The 21,499-nt window shown below is 42.1% G+C and overlaps 1 protein-coding gene across 3 annotated transcripts in view; it reads left to right on the plus strand.

Annotated features, from left to right (window-relative positions):
• Positions 1-14,276, plus strand: part of LOC109409083 (uncharacterized) — a 185,403-nt gene extending 171,127 nt beyond the window's left edge. For all 3 annotated transcript variants that reach the window (XM_062847037.1, XM_062847039.1, XM_062847038.1), the window contains one exon: positions 13,359-14,276. In XM_062847037.1, coding sequence (XP_062703021.1) covers positions 13,359-13,509 — 151 coding nt within the window. In that variant the 3' untranslated portion in view covers positions 13,510-14,276. The remainder of the gene's footprint in view (positions 1-13,358) is intronic.
• Positions 14,277-21,499: the final 7,223 nt, after the last annotated feature.

A 21,499-nucleotide genomic window follows, 5' to 3' on the forward strand; every position in this document is an offset into this window, starting at 1 on the left:
ACAACCGAGAAATTTTGCTCTGCTAATCGATTCCGAGCACTTCTTTGAAATCTTCAAGCAAGCTCCAGATGAACCTTTCCAAAGCACTATCTGCATTACTTGAGATACAAATGGGGTGGGTAATCGCGAGTGGCATGGAGGATTCTACATAATAAAATCAGTAAACGTCATGTGTGGTTCTAATGAGGATTTGATTGCTGAAGAATATCCAGAGATTTTTCGCGCAAAAAGAGTTTCCGTCGATAAGGTGTAGATCAGTTTGGTTTCTGCTTTCGGCAAGTGCAGACGCACGCAGATGTGCTCTCGTATCGCCGCACCGGTTTATCTTTTTCAATAGCTCTTGCAAATTAATTGCGCGCGCTTTGTTCCACGGTTGTGCACTCTTTGTTGTTCGTTTTCGGTGCTTGCTGTGACGATGGCAATGGATGGAAATGATGAAATTGTGAACACGGTACAATTTCGTTTTCCCGTGGCCAGTCCCAGACCATCATGGGCTGAAATTGCTTGTTTCGTTAAACAGCTGGACGGGAATGTACTGGACATTGAATCCACGTACAGAACGGCACAGGAGCGCTCCCTTTTCATTAAATTTGTTTCTCGGGAGGCAATGACGGAATCGCTCAAGAAGAACTCGGAACGGAGAGTATTCCAGTACACAAACGGAAAGAACGTGGAGGTGCAAATGACGATCGCGGGCAGTAACATGCACTATGTTCGTGTGTTTGACCTTCCGCCGGAGGTCAATGACGAAAAATTGTCCCTCGCTCTGGGCGAATACGGAAAAGTGGAACGGTTGGTCCGAGAGAAATTTCCTGCGGATCTAGGATTGGGCCATGTGTATACTGGGGTGCGCGGGGCGTACATGGATGTCAAAAAGGAAATCCCGCCTGCGGTATTTGTCGGTAATCGAAAGGGGCATGTCTTCTACGACGGGCTCAAAGATACTTGCTTTCTTTGCAAAGCCGTAGGACATCGGAAGGATTCCTGTCCACTGCGACAATCCCGGTATAACCAGAAGCGGCCCGGATCGTATGCAGATATAGTTGCCGGTCCGCCAATCGTGTCTGGAGAGCAGGAATTATTCGAAGTTCCAGAGGTCATCGAAATCATTGAGGAGGATATCATCGAAGAAACAGCAGAAACAACGGACGCGGAAGAGCAAGAGGAACCAATCGAAACTAAAAACGAACGAGAGCGGGAAGAACGTCGAAAGGAAGGCATCGAAACATTGAAAGAGGTTGCAACTGCGATTTCCGAAGCGATTGGAAAACAACAGGCATCTCAACGTCGAGCTCAGTTTGCTTCATCAGGTTCGAAGGAACACTCGCGCCCAAAGAAGTTATGTGCTCGAAAGAGCCTATATTGATATTCTTGTTTGTAATTTGAATGTAACTTTTATTGTATTACTATTCATCAGCAATCGGCTCAGTGAAGTTTTTCATTAAACAAGCGAGCCTACAAATAAACAATATGGAAAAAAAGATAAGGTGTAGATGTAGATGAAAGAAAGAAGCGATCGAAAAGTATTTCTGCAAAACATATCGTCGTGAAGACCGATTCGTAGTTCAGTTACCGTTTCTCGAGTACATCAATCAGCTGTGAGACTCCCAGCCGTTAGCAATGAAGAGATTCCTTGCAAACGAGAAACCAACATGAGATGAAGGAGATGTGCCAGGTGATCCTAAGCGAGTACGAAGCTCTTGGTTATTGGCACGATACCCGGGAGGTAAACCCCAAGTAACACACTTGTCACCGAAGAGTCACGGCGGCGCAGGTTTTTGTTGCGCAGAAGTCACTGTGACTTACTTCTAACAAATAACCACATACTTGCTAGAAGTATAAGTCACAGTGACTTCTGTGCAACAAAAACCTGCGCCGCCGTGACTCTTCGGTGACAAGTGTGTTACTTGGGACGATGCACCCAACCAACAGAACTACTATTTCTCACGTCATGTTATTCTCCAACCCTCAAGTATGAACACAAAAACTACGTGCTGTGTTCGAGGAAAAACTAAGTTCGTCGGATTATCCCACAATGACGTTTTGATGGTCGACTTCAGAATCCAGAGTAGCCTTTTTTTTTCCTTCTGTTATGCTTCTAAAAGCACAACTCTGCATTTTCGGCTGACATTGAGATAACGTATAGACAGGTGAACATCGATACTAGAGTATCTTCTGGAGCGTGACAATCCAATAGAACCAGTGCAAATGATTAAAATATCAACGGAATTTCTCCTGCGGAACTTCACCTGCATAATTTCTGGCTGTGACGTCCCCGGTCGTTCAACTAGCATGTGATTGAAAGTGTCAATTTTCCTGAAGCTGCGGAGGCCATACTGGAAGAATTTTACATAGATGGTATACTGAGCGGTGCTACAACGATAACGACCGCAACACAACTGCCAAGGACATTGAAGAAGTTATGGGGAAGGGGAAGTACGTATGACACATTCTACCGTGACGTTACATTGTTTTGACGCCGTTTTGATCCGAATTTTCACTATAACTCGTAAATTCGACCGTAAACCCTCAAATATTTTTCCAGTTTATGCGGTATCTAGAGGATCATTGAGCCACTCCGAAATATGGTGGGATTACCCACCGTTTTTGTAAGTTGCCGACTATGACATTCAAGAGGCTCTGGTGATCAAGACGAAGAGTTACCGAAGATTAGTGAAGTGTAACCGGTGCACCAGCATACCTAAGTTGTGTTGATCCTTCGACTGCTGCGTATGAAAAGAGAGGAACGCAGTAATATCCGCTTCGTCTTCGAACATTCCGGTTTAAAAAAAAGCGCATCTTGATCGACTACAAAATTCTATGTTACCATTCGACACCGAACACCATTTGCTTCTTTCCCGCAATCATCGAGTGACCAAGATGTTGATTCGTCAATATCACGAGAACAAACTCCTAGATCCCCAATCTTTGGGGGATTATGAGAAGCACATGTCAAGGTTGTCAATTCTCATCTGCATCGATTTCTGGGAAATGCGGAAAGACCTCATTAATGAACTATGCAAACTATATACTCTTGCTTTGATTAGCAAGACCAAGATCCACGCTTGTCTACACTGTTTCCCATAAACTCAGGGAAGTCATCAAACAGTATTCCCATCGAGCACAATAAACTCGAATACCTCAGTCACAGATCGCATTATCACACCGTCTGATGTCACAACCCTATCCGGCCGGCCCACTCACGCAACAGCGACGTACATTTTCTTTTCCCCGTGGAAGTTGCGGTCCGTGTTCGCAATGGATCATCAGCTCCGCGTTTGAAACGACTGTGGTGGTGGTGTTATCATCCACACGACGCGACGAGACGGAGTCAAACAAGCAAACCACATTAGAGCACGACCGGCCATCCCATCACCCACTCACACATGCCCTCCATAAGCACAAGCATGTCGTAATTTTACTGCGATCCGATCCCAGCCAGCCCGAAAGCGAAAGCATCACAATAATGCAAAAACGTGTGCCCCCACGACAAATTGCATTCGCTGTGCCCCCGTTGTCGTCATCGGCGTCTTGCTCGGACGGAATCGCGTGCTCCCAAGCTTATGGGGCAGAGGCGCCCTCGATGATACCCATCTAACTAATGCTGTTCGTGTTGGTTTGGGTGCGGTGCGGTGTTGATCGTGAAAGTGTTCAGCAAGTTCATTGGCAGCCAGCCACCTTCGCTGCTCGGTGCGGTGTGGGATGTATGTAGGTATGCTTGGGTGATAGGAGTAGGTCTGGGCAAGTACTCTATGACGTAGCCGAGCGGTGTGTGATCATCCAGCGTTGATGCAGCTGATCTAATAAAATTATAAAAACTCTCAGAGACTGCCCTGCCAGGAGGCATTAGCAATGCTTTGCCGGTATGCATAGTGCATAATCATAATCTTTCTCCGCAATTTTATATTAGCTCTAATCGCAGGTTAAAGGTTATTTTAGGCGGCCTCCTGATGGGTGTCATTTCCATATTTCTCCCATACAGTATGTAATTTTTGAGCCAAGACGGAGGTTACAGAGCGCGAGAAGACAGCCAATCCGTTGGATGTGGATTGAATTTACTTGATGTTGACAGAATAGCCGAAGGGGTAAATGCAAAGATATTCACAAGGACCATACTGGGGTGACGATTGCCTATCGGTCCAGGAACATTTTGTCCTAGAAATTACATGGCCTTCCCGGCATAGAGTTTATCGGTCCTGCTCCTTCTTCTTCTTCCACTTCACTTTTGCATTTATTAATTGAAGGGGTTTCTTTGCCTGCCACTGAATAACTTTGTACATTGTGAGACAAGCTCACAATGCCGAAAAAGTCGAGAAAATTGTATAAAATTTATTGTATTTTTTATAAAAGCCCGCGGCCGCGTAAAAAAGACCTGACTGTATGTAGTCAAATAATGTATAATTTAAATTGAAGACTCGAACTGAAACCCATTTCAAATGCTGAAACTAAGAGCTCTCCAGGAGTTCCTTCAAACATTTTTTACCAAGTTAATCAACGACTACTCCATTATTTCTGAGATTTCCTACCGAACTTCCTCCAAATCAAGTTAAACTGTACCCTACAAATTTCTGTAAGGATTTTCGATTTTTTCAGGGATTCCTAGTTGGAACTGTTGCAACTATTCAAGTATTTCATCAAAGAATTCCTTCAAGGGCCTATCTTAAAATTCTGCAAGGAATTCATTGTATCTTCAAAAATTTCTTATAAAGTTTCTCTACGAATTTCTCTAAATATTTTCCTGGAAGATAACCTTAAAATTACTGGAGAAACTCCCAAAGAAGTTTTGTTCTAATTTGTAGAACGCACGAATCCCCCAAAATTTTCTTGAAAATTAATTTGTGTATTGTATTTTTAAATTCTTTTAAAAGTTGTTTCCTGAGTAACTAAAAAATCTTTAAGGCACTTTTCTAAGAGCCATTCCTGAAATTCTCCTAGGATTACCTTAAGAAAATCATCTAGGAATTAATGCATGAATGCCTCTTGGAAAGTTCAGCAGGGCTGCCTTCAAAATTACGTCGAAAAGCTCCTTTAGAAATTGGTACAAACCATTCTTCTGAAATTCCTGTTGGAGTCTTTTCCAGTGTTTCTTCCTTGTGTTGATAGTTGTCCACAAGCCTTTTCATCTTTAAAAATTATTCGAGAGGCACCTTAAGGAATTCAAGTATTTTCACAATAATCTCTCAAGGAATTTATTTGGGATTTGATCAAAAAGTTTTTTTCAGGAAACTAGGATGTAAAGAAATTCTTGAAGGAACTGAAAAAACGAAGGAAATAAATTAGAAAATAACTAAAGGAACTAAAGCTTAAAGGTTCTTACAGAATTTTTTCAAGGAGTCACTTCAGGATTTTCTTCTAAGTTCGTTCTATAATTTCTCTAGGCACTCCTCAAAGAATTTATTTTGGAGGTCCTTCAAGAGATTCTGTATATGCTACTTTAAAAAACCTTAATTTCCTTAGAAATTTTATAAGGAATTTTTGCAATTTTGTGATTATGGAATCCTTCAATTGCTCATTTTTCAATTCCTCAACGGAATTCTTCCCCTGAAGAAACTGCTGTATGAACGCATGGCAAAATGTCTTTCTAAGAAAGAGTTTATGAAAACTCTTAGGTGACTTATTTCAAGAGTTTTTGGAACTTCTATGGATCTACTGGATGGGATTCCTGAAATAAATAAAAAAAAATCAGGAAAAATAGCTACAAAAACCCCTAGAAAATCTCTGGAGGAATTTCCGATAAATTCCCGAAGGAACTATTGGAGGAGTTTTTGAAAGAAATCTTGAGGGAATTGTTGGAGTAATTACTTGCTTACTTACTACTTACTACTTACTACTTACTTTGAAAATTTTCATCTAACTCATCCCCCTAAAAGTGCGATAGAAATTTACTTTTTCACATAAATGAATATTGAATATTGATGACTTCTGCAAAAGTTACAGGAAAGTGTATTGTTAGAAAGTTTTCTGAAGAAACTGTTATCTTATTTGCTCATCTTTTAGAGTTATGACCCCTTAAAATGCTTTTTTTTACATTTTTATGAGATTTTTGGGAATTTTCGTATGTTTTACATAACTGTTCTTTGTGTTGAAATACACCTTCTTCTGATTTTTTCTAATTGTAAAAAAGCTTCAAGTTGAACAGGTCTTGCATCCCAACTTGAAAAACTTAAACACGATTTCCTGATAGAGTCCTTATAGAAGTTCTTGGAGAAATGACAGGGAGAAACTTTGGATAAATTCTTGGAGGGAATATAGGATTCCGGCAGGAATCATTGCTAGAATTCCCCATGCAATTACAGCTGAGATTCCTACAAAAAATCGTTTCTTCAAAATTTCATGCTGTGGTTCCTTTAGGGATTTCTACAATGGCTCTTCCAGGTTGTTTTATAATTAACCCAGTCATTTCCGCTTGACAATTCTTCAGGAATTTTAGCGAAGATTGCTCTTTGAATGCTGCAGGTATGCATTCGGGAATTTCTGGTGGAATGCGCCAAGAAGTCTTACTGTGATTCTTAAGGAAGTTTTCATTTTGGGCATCCTCCTGAGAGCAATGACTAAAAAAAACAAGCTTTAATTTTTGGATACCTAAATCCCACAAATAATAATTGAAGGAATCTTAGAAGGAATTTCTCAAGAAATCTAAGCAGAAAACTTATGCTGGTATTACAAGAGAAATTCCCTAAGAGAGAATTCAATGGAAATCCTTGAATGGGTATCAAGAATTTCCCATCAAGCATTTGTGGAGAAATTCCAAGGGTTTTTTTTTTTAACATTTCCCCTATGAATTCCTCCAAAAGTTCTTCATGTTATTCTTCCACAAGTTCCTCTTATCTCCAAGAATGCCTGCTGGGTTTGCTTCAAAAAAAAACCCCATGTGGTTTCTTCAGAGATCTTCTCAAAGACTCCTCCAGAAGTTCCTTTTGGAATTTATCCTAGAATACCTCTGGTATAACCGCTATTTTTAACTGGGATTCATCCAATTATTTTTGATGGGATTTATCCCTGCTGTAACTTACCTATAAACTCCTACAGAAATTCACACATCGATTTTTTTTTTCAGGAATTCCTTCAGTTTTCCCTCAGGATCTTCTAAGAATTTCTTTTCGCATTCTTACTGAAAATTGCTTTTGAATGCTGGTGGGATTTCTCCAGGCTTTCGTTATGGGAATCCTCCAAGAAGTATTGCTATAATTATTGAAATTATTCCTCGTGGATGTACTCCAGAAATTCCTGGAGGACTCCTAAAAGCAATAACTGCAAAAATATTACCTGGAAATGCTTGAGAAACCCAGGAAAAATGCTTGGAGAAATCCTTGCAGGAGTTCATGAAATAATCTCAGAAAAAAATATGGGGGTATTTCGAGAGGAATTTCCTGCAGAATCTCATTGGGCATTCCTGGAAGGATTTAAAGAGGATTTCTCGAAAGATTCCTCTGGATATTTCTTTTAGAATGCCTCTAGGGATGCCAAAAAATCCTCCTAGGCTTCCTCCAGTATTTTCTCCTGGAATTCTTCAAGAGAGTGCTCTTGAAGTTTTTCCAGAGTTTCCTGCTATGACTCCTTCAGAAATGTCTTCGTTTCTCTATGAATTACTCTTTGTTTTCCAATAATTACTGCTGGGGCTCCTTCAGGAGGCCTTACTAAAATTTCATCGTCAAAGGTTCTTAACTATTTTCAGCAGTAATGTCTTCAACTATTACTCCTAAGATTTCCCCAAGAAAATGTAATAAATGATTTCTGCGCGAGTCCAGAGTCTAGCAGTAGTTCCTAAAAAATAATGTTAAGGGGAAGCACCAAGACTACATTTGTGAAAATAAATTACAGCAGTAATTTCTGGAGGAATCTAGTAAAAGAAGAATAATTTCTAGTGGTAATGCGTTGTGTTGCCTGATGACGGTGTAACTTGTAGATTGCATACTGAATGTTGTCATGTTGAAACTTTAATACTCCTATTCTAATTACGTACGGAATGCTGTTTGGGAAGGGTCAGCTATCCAATCAGAGTTAGAAGTAAAAAAGAGATGAAAACTTTCATTGCCGGCCACGCCGATCCTCTCGTTTACGAGGATAGGAAAGGATGTGATGATACGATACCTACTGACAGCGACTCACCGATTTAGGATTCACTATAAGCAACTGTTGCAACAAGATTAGGATTGTGTAAATGTAATAGAGTACATCAAGTAGATGTGTTGGTGTGAGTGTAAGTGTTCTACCAATATTGGGAGCGACGTAGCTAAGAAATTGAGGCACTCCATGGGTCATTTTGTTTCAGGGATGGGACATAGACATCTAACAGTGTCCAGGCTAATTAGCATAAGCTTAAGCGCCATTGAATGCTCTCTGAAACGAAAAGAAGGTAAGGGATAGTAGGAATGGGCTGACATCTATTTATCGAGAGTCCAGCGACTCTCCGACGCCCTCGTAAATAGCAATGGGTTAGGTTTTGGGAAAGGAATGGTCTAGAATTCACTAAACGTAGGCAATGCGCATGGGCGAAACTACGGATTTTTGTCAGGGGGTGCACTATAAACAAATATTCATTAGTTTATCCATTCATCTCTCATCGCCCCATATCATACAGCAATGTATTCAAATTCTAGGGGGTGCCTGGCACCCCCGGCACCCCCAGTAGTTTCGCCTATGGCAATGCGACTGCATTATTATTGTTGGGGTTGATGGTTCCAAAGAAAACTCCATGATCATGATTAACAGATCAAATTAGAACAAACTCACCAAATTTATTGTTTCATATGATGTTTCCTTTGGCGAGCTAAGTGACCGAGAAGTGCGACACACTACGCTCGTCCGATTCCTCCAGCTCGGTAGGCTTACGTTTGGCGGTGGTATGCTGCGCTGTATACGATGCGCTCCCGATCGGGCCGCACTGGTGCCGGAGGACGTCTGGAAGATGATTGTCTGGCTTCCTCGTACGGCAGCAGCTTGTTCAGCGAGATCTTAATGTTTATCAAGCCCTGGTATTCCTGAAGCTGCTGGGAGATCTGATATTGGAGGCACTCGATTTCGTGCAGTAGTTTATTCTTTTTCTTGGCATGGCGCTGCCGTTCAGCATACAGTTATAGTTTCAAATTAGACTTCTTCAGTTATAACACACTTTGCTTCAACTTTTACTAAAACACAACTTAAAAGTAAAAAAAAACTTTGAATCAAATTTGTCAATTGAAGCTCAAAAATAATGTAAAATCTGTCGGATTCCAGAAGAATTTCTAGTGGTGATACCAGAAGACCACTTAGATGAACCCTTGCAAAAAAATTCCTGCGAATCCTTGGAAAAACCACAGAAAATCTGAAATTATCAAAAAATACAATCTGGAGGAACTTTAGGTGCACTCACTGGAGAAATCCCAGGAGAAACTCCTGGAAAAATCCTCAAGGCCTTAAATGAGAATCGCATATTATCAAAAACTGAAAAAGTACTTATCTCCAGAATGAAGCGAAACAAAATCAGCGTGTCTGATTGTCATAATTAAACTAAATAAACAATCGGACGTTCTTATTTTCTTTGATTCGTGGATCATTGTGGGAAAAAGTGCTTTTTTAGTGCTGGAACATTTGCCTTTCTCAATTGAGTCATAAAAGTATATTGTCAGCATTCCTGCAGGAATTAGTAGAAAACCTAATCAGGCGTTACTGGAGGCAGTTCTGGAAAATATTAAGGAAATCCTTTCACAATTCCTTTGAAAAAGCGTGATGTGATTCCGTTAGAGGAACTAAACATTCATGGCCGGTCAGTTAATGCATTGTTCAGCGCAGGCTGAGGTTCGCAGTTAATTTGCAATCAACCAGGGACGTAGCTTTGGGGGGATGTTTCTACTTCACAACATTCTCACCCACCCAGGAATTGCTGCAATTTCTGAAAGAAAAGAACATGTCCTCTTCGACGGGAATGGGAAGGGAAGGGTTGGCTAAATCATGGATTTTCTTGACTGGACGTTGGCTCCGGAAATGGTAGAAGGCAGAGTTTCTCAACAGCACGCCTTAAAGTCCCAGAAGCGGTTTTCAGGGTGACCACCCTTACTACCCCGTCAATTCCAGGATGAATCTCCGCAATCCTTCCTATTTTCCATCGCATGGGTGGCTGGTTGTCCTCTCGGATGACGACGAGTTTACCGACCTCGATTTGCACTGGTGGCTTCCAGCGTTTATTTCTTCCCTGAGGCTGACACAAATATTCGCGCCTCCATCTCTTCCAGAAGTCTTGGAGAATTTTCTGTACTAGTTGAAAACGGTCGAGACGATTCATCTGAACGCCTTCCAAATCTGGGTCCGGAAGGGTTTGAAGGCTTGATCCAATCAAAAAATGAGAAGGTGTTAACGGCTCCAAATCGTTGGGATCGTCTGACATAGGTGTCAATGGGCGGGAATTTAGGCAACCCTCTATCTGCGCGAAAGTGACCGACAAGTGTAGGAGGTAAAACAAAACCCAATATAAGTGAACCGGTAGATTTAAAAATTGCACCAACGATCGAACTCAACCACGTGAGCGACGATATACCTCCTCCACAAACTGGTTTCCGAATATAATCTTGTATCTCGTTATAGTGAATGGATGACGTGCGACTATGTTCAACACATTATAACTCACGATTGAACGGAGTGATTATCTGTAAGATTTTGTAAACTATGTTGTTAAATGTTGTACTAAATTGTCCATTTGTAGATCCTTCGAAAAAGGCTCAATACATGTAGCCGAAACGTCAGGTGTAGAGCATAAATCCGTTTATGATTACGCGAAGACTGAAAGCCGAAAATACCCGTAACATATAGTAATTCCTCTTGCGATTCCTCCCCTCCGATTCCTACGATTACTGCAATCCCTTGGATTTTTTAGAGTATCAGCAGATATTCCCACTATGATTTCTCTAGGAAGTCTTTTTAGGGTTTTTAATCTTCTCCAGCTGGGATTTCTTTGGTAATTACTGTTGGGAGTCCTCTAAAAATTTCAAGTGCGATGCCAGCAAAGCTTCCTGGTAGAATTTATCAGAAATTTCTAAATAAATCTCTGCAGTAGGTTTTTCTGGAGCAATATATCAGCGACAATTGCCAACTTTCAAGGTGGACATATAACAGGAATTACTAGCGACATTCTAAGACAATTTTTGTAGTAATCCTTGTTGAAATCCCGAAAACGAATTGCATCAGAAATTTGTTTCTCAGGGGCGCTTTAATGAGTCTCAGGAGGTTTCGAAGGACTTCAAGAGAGTCTTAGGATCATTTCAGGTGGTTTCAGGGGAGTTCCAGGGGATTTTAGTGAGATTCCGGGGTTCTCAAGGGCGTTCCTGGACTCTCAGGAGGTTTTCAAGGGGAGGCAGGGACATTTCGCAGAGATCTAACAGGGTACCGGGAGGTCTCAAAGGCGTTTCAAAGGAACTCAAGGGGTTCCAGATGGCATCAAGTACCTTTCAAAAAGCCTTAGGGGGCCCTAGGGAGTTTCAGGGGGTTCCAAGGACAGGTACTACGTGGTCTCAGGGGATTCCATGGGCGCTACAGTCGGCTCAAGTGCGTTCAGGGGATCTCGGGAGTTCCATGGGTGTTCCAGGGGGTCTCAGGGCATTTCAGGGGTACTCACGGAACTACAGTAGTGTTTCAGGGGATCACAGGCAGTGTTGTAAAGTTCACCTCTTCCATTGTAACAACTTTCAATGAACAGTAAAATCTTTCCAGTCATTTTTGCTTCTAGTCATGTTTAAACGATTTCAGTCAACCGGAGGACTCTTTAAATGAAAAGCGATTCCTTGTCATTTGCATGAATTGTTGCTTAAATGACTGGATCGGCACGAAACATGAAAAATTATCGGATGTCGGGTAAAATTTCATAGAATGTCAGACTTCAGTTGGACCAACATCAAATAAGTGTTTGGTCTATGTTGGGCTTGGTGGCATCACGTTGAGTTTGGCCTAAAAAACTTAAGATCACAGTACATAGGGTCAAATATTTGTCCAAAAAGAAACCAATGCTCAAACATCTCGTCTGATTCGATCGAATTTTCGTTAGTGCCAAACAGGTATTGTTTCTTGAGTTTTTTCCTAGTCAAACATTTGACCCTGTGTTCTTGTAACTTTAGACACCACAATTTATGCTTGCTAACAGGAGCTCAATTGAATGATATATAACGGCCATCAATCGTCGGAGAGCCTTGACTGATGCTCGGATTGGTGGTAATTTCACGATGGTGAATGCAAAAGAAATGATGGTTGCCTATATCTCAATTTCAGCTAGAAATGTCGGTTGATATTGAAACTTCAGGGGCGTTTCAGTGGATTCAAAGGGTATCAGAGGGGTACTGATGCTTCTATTGGAAAGCCCTCGGCGCCTGAAACTCTCGAAGCTTCTTGGAAACGCCATTGGTCTCGACTCAAACACACTAGAGCAGTACCTACTCTCGCGAACTAAGCGTTCTTATTGAAGTCCTAATTTAATTTATGGAAACAATTGCCTCTTATTATGTTGTTTATAATTTATGCCACTGACATAAAAATATGTTCCAGTTTCAAAAACAACGCAACTGAAAATGCTCAAACCAGAAGCTCTCCTGATCAAAAGAAAATTTTCTGACCAACTACTGACACTGCTGATAAATAGTTTTCAAGAGTTTTGAATCCGGTTCAAAAACAGGTTGTAGCTTAGTGGAAATTGTATCAATCATAGAACTCGTTGAACCGTCCCAAAATGAAGTATGTAGATCGACAAGTGTATCCCATTGTCAATCGACCAATGTCGAGTTGAAAAAAAAACCTCCTGCAAACTGCAATTCTTTCGGTGGCTTAGAAAATGAGTTAACTTATTATTTCTGGGTAGTCGGTGGTACCTCCAGACAGCTCCAGACAACGTTTTTCATAGTATGAAAGAATCGCTGGATACTAGATTTACTGGAAACGATAAAAAACGATTCATTTTTCGATTATTTCAAACAATTTTACAAGACAAAAACAAATCCTGTTACTCAACCTGCATACCGACTGAAGCACAATCAGAACACAACAAAGTGTATCATTTGCAAGTATCAAAGAACATCAATGCGCCATCGCTTCGCAAGCGACGAACCGCTACAATTGTCCACAAACTTATTCCGCTTGGATACCTTCTTTCACTTGCTATCGGTCGGTGTGTAGTTAGCGCTGATGGATGAATGTAATCTTACTCACTTCATTTCGCTAATGAAACTATCAATCAACCCAGTTGATAAATGCAACGAAGCGCAGATGGGTTTACTGAAGCGTTGCAATATTTTATCGCCATTCCATACCCGACATTCGCCTACCACTAGGCAACCCTCGTCACATCGCCATACGTTGACTAACGCTTCTTATTTCCTCTCATTTCTCACCACACACAACAGGGACGCCTCGGAGCTGCAGAAACCCACCTCGACGAACGCGGCCGTGATTCGGTTCTACCGGTACGTGCAGGCGGCCCGCGACGGCCAGGACCAGCGGGACTGCCGGCAGACTTACTCGCTCTGTACAATCAACATTGACAAGAAGAAGTAGTAATCATGCAACACAATAGTAGAGACATCCCCCCAGCTAAGACAAGACAACCCCAACCACAATAGAACGGAACTTAGAAGGCAATCATCAAAACTCAAACGGAAAACGGAAACAGAACCAGTTGCTCAAATTTAGGGAATGGCGATGAAAGGCGCAGATGCGTGGAATATTTCAGTGTGCATAAATGTGTTTGATAAAAGTAAAAATTTAGAATAATATCATTGCACTATATGATGCAAACTAGTTGAACTTATAACTGATCGTAAACAATCGCAAATGTTATTCGGACGTTGAAAACATCATTTGCTCTCGTGTACATAATAAGCATCCAGAAAGAGTGTGAAAAGCGCACTGCTCATTAGTTGGTAAGAAATCTCCCAGTAGCAGAATGTCTGATGTAGTCAGCTTAGCATAGAACACTAGTAGATTAATAAGGGTATTCAGGTGTTGGAACATGTAGTAACAACAACAGCAATTGATAGATACGAATTTCATAAAAAAAAACACTAGGAAAACGATCTATCAAATGGCACACTATTAGAATAGTAGCTTTCTAGGGGTCAACTTTTGTTTTGGCCGTGCGTTTTCTAACGGAGATAAATAACAGAAAAACTATGAGGTTCCAGTAGTGTACCAAATCGTTTCAGGTTATAGCTATAGTATATTCATTCAGAAGCGTTTCGATAATGAAGTGACGCTGACCTATTGTTAGTAACTTATTTGTTTATGTTTAGCGTTTTTCATATTTATTTATTTATTTATTTATTTATTTATTTTTGTACTGTAAAAATTGGAACTAATAAAACATAGAATAATAAACATTTGTTAAAAGTGAAAGACATATCCTCACAAATATCCTTAGCATACGTATATTTAAGGTAACATGATCAGTATTTCCAAGTACGCCCAAGTATCCAAGTACAATATTCGGTTAGAGGCAACCGCTTTTCATCCTCGATCACACCCAATGCTCGTCAGATTAGGATCTCTGATTTCACGTACGGTTAGGAAGCCCGCAGTGTTAACTTCCAAACAATCGATTTCCCATTGGCCCCGATATTCGTCGAAAGGTGCATCAGCGCCCACGTAGAGCCTGGAAGAGGGATCCGTAATGTTATCCTGACCCGCATGAATTCGACCTCGTAGTCATAAAGGCTCAGCCTTAGCGCCCAGCCATCGGCTCTGGTAAGAGCGCGCTTCGAGCTTTCTTGGGTTCTCTTCAGGATAAACGCTACACCCTCAGCATCGGTTCGCAGCGGGAAATGCCTTCCAAGGAGGAAGAATGAAATTGCCCAAACTGTGCCTAGCGCTTCGCATTGGTTTTGGGCGTACTTCTGCTCTGTTATCGTTAAGGACTTAGAGGCAAAACTGATAATCCTCGGAGGGTCGCGTTTGTTTTGTTGCACAAGTACCGCACTAAGGGCTACAGGAGAGGCGTTCGCATACCAAGCCCTGCTCGGAGAAATATTCCAACGTGGTTGTGCAGTTGGTGATTTTGTCGTTCACGGCCTCGAACGCTTTTGCCTGGTCTGGATCCCAGAACCAAATCTGAGCCGTGGACACAGCCCAGAGCGGGCTTGTTTTATCCGCGTAGTTTTTTGATATATGAGCTCATGAACGACGCCAACCCCAAGAAACTACGGAGCTCTGGTACCGTATTGGTACCGTAGTAGGCTGTCGAAATTTCCGGACGTCTTTGACCTTTGCCTCGTCTACAAGGAATCCGTTTTCGTTGGGCTCGTGTTCCAAGAATTTTATGTGCGTTTTTTCGTACTCGCATTTGGCCACGTTCAGTGTTAACATATTTTCCCTTAGTATTTTCAAAACTTTTGGGGTTGTCAGGCGCACTGCCTCTAGAGTCTTGAGTGTCGGCAAAGATGAGAATATCATCTATGTAGACGATAACATTCTCAACTCCTTCAAGCAAGCTACGCATTTTCCGCTGAAAAAAAATCGGCCGCGCAATGAACGTCAAACATCAGACGGGTGAAATGGTACATGCCAATTTCCAAAAGAAAGGTGGTTGGTTACGTCTCGAGATTCCTTGGCTAGCTCAATAAAAATACACTAGAATCTCAATGGCGCTGTAGTCACTTTTCTCATTTAATTATTTTAATAACTTTAATTGCAATAACTTACTATTTTAAGAGGCCATCTTGTAGAGGACCTTTTGTTTTGGTAAACAAACTTAACTTGACACTTCTAGTACCACTGCTGACGCTGTAAGGGCGTGGCAAACTAGATGTTAGTCACATGAATAGTCGCGACGTCGCGACATTGGACTTCTGTGGCTAGTTATTCTACTGCTAGCTCAAAGTGGTAGAAAGCGTTACTCAGGTCCAATTTTGTGAAGAATCGAGAACCATGTAATCTGATCTTCATCTCATCCAGCAAAGGAAGCCGGAAGTATTTACGCTTGAAGGCTTTATTCGGCGAGCGCATATTCACCACAAGCGGAAATCGTTTTTACCTTTCGGTACGGCCGACATACCGCTGATCCACTCGGGTGTGGAATCGACCCGCTCTTTAATACCACGAGCTTCCATCTCCTCTAAACGCAATTTGGCTTCTTCTCGGTACGCAGTCGGAACGTTAAAATAGGCATTTTTCTCCGGCGGTACCGATTTATCTACGCTGAACTTCACCTTTATACCTGGCAGTTTTGGGAAAACTTCTTTAGGGGCTGAATTCACACAGTTGTAGACCCCCTAGAAGTGATCTGCGGCCTTTGATCACAAGAAATTCCGCTGAGACGATTGGTTTCATTCCCTCAGCCACTTCAACCTAAGCTCGGAAAGCGTGACCAACTAGGTACCATTGGGGTCCTAGCAGCATATGCACGAATCTCTTGGCTTTCAGGGAGCTCTAGTGCCTCAAGATTGGTCAATCCCTTCTACAACTAATCACGTAGATGAGCCCAGTCTGAACCACCTGGTTCACGGCAGACCCTTAGCCGATCAAGAAGGGTTCCGGGTCATTTGGCCGAACGCCATTTGGTCGAATGCCGTTTGGCCGAACACCATTTGGCCGAAAGGGTCATTTGGCCGAATGCCGTTTGGCCGAAAGACGACTGATGAACTTAAGTGACCATGGCACTGTTCCTCGCATCAGTATAACTCGAACGGACAGCCTATGATTTAAAGAAGGAAAACTCTTTGATAAAATTTTGGCAGTTTCAATGCCAACAAAACCATGAATGTCAAAATTAGAAAGAATAGCCTATGATTTGAAGAAGGAAATATTTCTGAGGAAGTTTTGGCAACACTGCTGCTCTGCTACTATGTGTTGTGAATAGCGGTTAAACAAATTCGCGATAGTGGAATGTAATCGTTTTCGTTTATACCTCGAAGCAATCCCAGTTAGATCCTGAGTACAATCCGCGACCCTATACGCGTTATCTAGTTCCGTTGAAGTGTCCCTGGAGTGTAATTGCTTTTGCAAAATCTGTGCATTTCATTGCTTCCGAGAAGACATTGCTACCGACAAACGATAAGTGTGCTATCTTGCTCATACCTACGAATACGCACTGCATTGTCAAACATACTTCGAAACCAAAATGTCGCTTCATCGTACTCCGCCAAAACAAGTAACAACAATTCGAAGCGCGTACGATCGGATGAAGTTGTTGATGAAAACCCTGAGCCTCTGACTTTGGAGGCTGTTATGGAGGCTATGAATCATCATTTCGCCCAAACTCGAGCACGGATTGAAGAAATCAATGTCAACATCAGCGGGAAAATAGACACCGTCAGAGCTGAGCTGGATGGAAAACTCGAAGCTGTGTTACACGACATCAACACCTTCAAGGCAGACTGCAGTTCGAAGCTTAACAGTCATGAAGAAGCACTGTGTGTTTTGAACGAGAGAGTGGATGAAATTTCGCACACTATCGGTGGCCTCGATAATAGGAATGAGTTAATTGTGAGTGGAATCCCGTACCTGCAAGACGAAAATTTGAGATCCTATTTCAACGCTATGTGGAAGCATGTAGGGCTGCCTGAAATTATTACCCCGTCGGTAGACGTCCGGCGACTGAGATCGAGCAACCAAAACGATGGCCTTGTAGTACTGCAGTTTGCGCTCCGGAACAATCGTGATGACTTCTACAGCAGCTACCTTCGTAAACGAGATTTGAAACTGTGTCATCTGGGCATAGACTCACCTCGCCGTGTTTACGTGAACGAGAACTTGACGGTCACAGCACGCAAGATAAAGGCATCGGCTTTGCGTCTAAAGAAAGCTGGGAAGTTATCGTCAGTTTACACAAAGCTGGGGACTGTCATGGTGCGCCGCTCCGCCGATCAGCTTCCTGTACCTGTACGTTCTGATGAAGTGCTGGACCAGTTTCTTAGTTAAGTACCTAGTTTTTTGTAATCGTCCACTTGTCGCTATTTGTTAATGTGATTTTAATATTGTAATATTGTGATTGACGAAGATTGTTCAAAAATAGAATGTCACTTAGTGTAGTTTATTTACAGCCCCATAAAAACTGTTTCCCCTTCTTTACTTAATGCCACCATTACAAAACCACACCTCAATGAACATTCCTGGCGCGGTTATGAATGCCGCTCTTCCTTGCGGAAAAATGAACATATGCCATGGGAACGCCCAGAGTCTATGTGCACGGAAATCATCCAAGTTTGAAGAAGTGAAAGATCTACTGCGGAACTCCAAAGTTTCGGTTGCTTGTTTTACTGAATCCTGGCTTTCGTCGAGGAATAGCAATCGTAGTATCTCCATCCCGGGGTTTTCTGTTGTTCGTAACGACCGTAGTTATCGCCGTGGAGGTGGAATTGTGGTGTATTACAAGGATCACCTGTCTTGCTCTACGATCTTCAACACACAGTTGTCATCTGATGCAGAAGATAAAACCGAGTGCCTGGCGCTGGAATTTCGTTTGGATAGGGAAAAGATTCTGATTATGGTAGTTTACAATCCTCCAGAAAATAACTGTTCGGATTTTCTTGCCGATAAATTGTCGGATTTTGCCATGCGTTATGAAAATATTCTGTTAATTGGTGATTTTAACACTGATCTGTCCAAGTTAAGCAGTAAACAAGTACAGTTTGAATCCATGCTAGAGAGCTTCTCCATGTCGTCGATTGGCGATGAACCCACGTTTTATCACAGAGATGGGTGCTCACAACTGGACCTGTTTATTACTAGTTGCAGAGATAAAGTGCTGTGTTTTAACCAGGTGGATTTTCCTGGACTGTCTCAGCATGATTTGATCTTTGGTTCTCTGGACTTTGACGCGAAGCCTGTCCCAAGGAACAGTACGTATCGAGATTATGTCAACTTTAATACAGGAACACTGCAGAATGCCATTCTCTCCGTTCCGTGGGGTCTGTTCTACGAAATGCACGATCCAAATGAGCTGGTCAGTTTCTTCAATTCTCACGTGAAGCGCATCCACGATAATTGCATTCCGCTTCGTACATGCAAGTGTCGTAAATCGTCAAACTTGTGGTTCAGTAGCGAAATTCGGAAGGCTATGCTGGAACGTGACCTTGCTTATAAAGATTGGGTCAGGGCATCGAGCACAGCTAGAGATCAAGCGCGGCGCCGTTATAACATCTTGAGGAACAGAACAAATTCTATGGTTGCGGCTGAAAAAACCCGATATTTAAATCGTTTCCTGGACAGCCAGGTTTCAGCAAAGGTTCTCTGGAAGCGTTTAAAGGGGATCGGGGTTGGAAAAGAGAAATCGTCAACTGCGTGTGAGTTTCATCCTGATGCTGTTAATCGTACATTTTTGTCAAGTTGTGTCCAAAGCAACGACCACTGTGGACCGATACGATCATCTCCAGCTTCAACTTCGCCCTACAGTTTTTCGTTCCGGCCAGTGCAGTACTGGGAAGTGGTTAATGCCATCTGTAGTATAAATTCGAATGCAACCGGTATGGATAGCTTGCCGATTAAATTTATTAAGATAATTCTCCCATTAGTTGCGCAACAAATTACCCATATGTTCAACAGCATTATTGAAACTTCTGTTTTTCCATCATGCTGGAAGCATGCGAAGGTTCTGCCATTGCGGAAAAAAACGCACGTGAATGCTTTGACAAATCTCAGACCGATCAGCATCTTGTGCGCATTATCTAAAGCATTCGAGAAGCTTCTCAAACAACAGATGGCATCTTTCATCGCTGAGCACAATTTGCTAACAGAGTATCAAGCTGGTTTTTGTAAAGGGCAAAGCATCCAAACTGCAACGGTTCGCGTGTACGACGATATGGCGAAAACTATTGACAAGAGAGGAACTGCCATATTATTGCTGCTTGACTTTTCCAAGGCTTTCGACACGATTCCTCATAAAAAACTCTGTACCAAATTAGAAACGCAATTCAACTTTGGTGCTTCAGCTGTTAATTTGATAGAATCGTATTTAAAAGAGCGAACCCAGACTGTGTACTGCGGAAACCAACAATCTGAGCGTGGTTTGTTAACCTCCGGCGTTCCCCAGGGATCTGTGCTAGGTCCTCTATTGTTTTGCTGCCACGTCAATGATTTGCCTACCGTTCTCAAATATTGCTCGATACAAATGTATGCGGACGACGTTCAACTGTTCATCTGCCGCCTTGGACCATGTTCCCGACAGCTAATCAGGATGATTAATGAAGACTTGGAGAGGATTATGGAGTGGTCTCGACGCAACCAGCTGTTTGTTAACCAATCGAAGAGCAAGGCAATGTTCGTGAAGGGACGTCGAAGAAATGCTGTTCAACTCGGTTCACTACCTTCCATCATTATCGATGGACAGATCATTGAGTGGACGGAAAGTGCTACGAATCTTGGTTTCGTGTTTCAAACGGACCTAGAGTGGGATAGTCTTGTAAACCAGCAATGTGGAAAAATTTATGCAAGCCTCCGATCGCTGTACTGTTGCACTGCTGCTGCTCCTGTAGGAACTAGACTGAAACTGTTTAAGGCTCTAATTCTTCCTCATTTCTTGTTCGGCGAACTATTACACGTTAGACCAAGTGCCAGTGCCATGAGCAGACTGCGTGTCGCTCTGAACTCTTGTGTACGATATGTTTATGGACTAAGCCGATACGCACACGTAAGTCAACTCCAGAAAAATTTGATTGGATGTCCAATCGAGAACTTCTACGCATACCGCTCATGTTTATTCCTGCGCAAGTTAATTAAAACGAGTTCCCCACCAGCACTCCATCAGAAGCTGTTACCGTTCCAAGGACGTCGCTTGCAGAATCTGATAATCCCACCAAACAGCTCGATGTGCTACTCCAACTCTTTGTTCGTTCGAGGTGTGGTAAATTACAACATGTTACCTCCTGTGGTAAAGCGTGCAGTATCGGAAACAGTTTTTAAAAGGGGCTGTCTAGAGTTTTGGAACCATGACTAATGTATAAGAATTTATAGTATATGTATTTTATGTAATTGATAAGTTTTTATTGTGTATCACCCGATTGAACCGCAGGTAGCAATCAAAAAAAGGTTCACCTTTACGCTACTGGTAAATAAACAAATAAATAAATAAATAAATAAATAAATCATATTGGTAGTTAAACTTTCAAAAACTTCCTCTGAATTCTTTTGATCAGAATTCGGCCAAACGGCATTCGGCCAAACGACCTATTCGGCCAAACGGCATTCGGCCAAATGGCCGGACACCATCAAGAAGGTTATTGGGCCAGACAAACCTATGCGGCAGTCCACTAGGACATCTTTGATCGTGATTGCGTTTATGTCTTTTCAGAACATGCGAGTTTCAGATATCATGAAATCATTCATTTGTTATGGACATGTCTGCTTTATTCATTAAAGCCCTCGTAATATTTATCATACCTGCTTATCCGGAATGGGACAACCGGGTTACATCTCGAGTATCGCGAGCGCCACCCATGGCCATGTCGTCCTGACTTTTGGTTGATCACCTTCAGCTCCTGCCGATCTCGTGACTTCGGAGTGTACTTCCTGAAGCGTTTGTCGTTATCGTCGTCTCTGTTTGTTACAGCGTAGGCAG

This window comes from Aedes albopictus, chromosome 1 (assembly GCF_035046485.1).
Source record: "Aedes albopictus strain Foshan chromosome 1, AalbF5, whole genome shotgun sequence".
Lineage (NCBI taxonomy): Eukaryota > Metazoa > Arthropoda > Insecta > Diptera > Culicidae > Aedes > Aedes albopictus.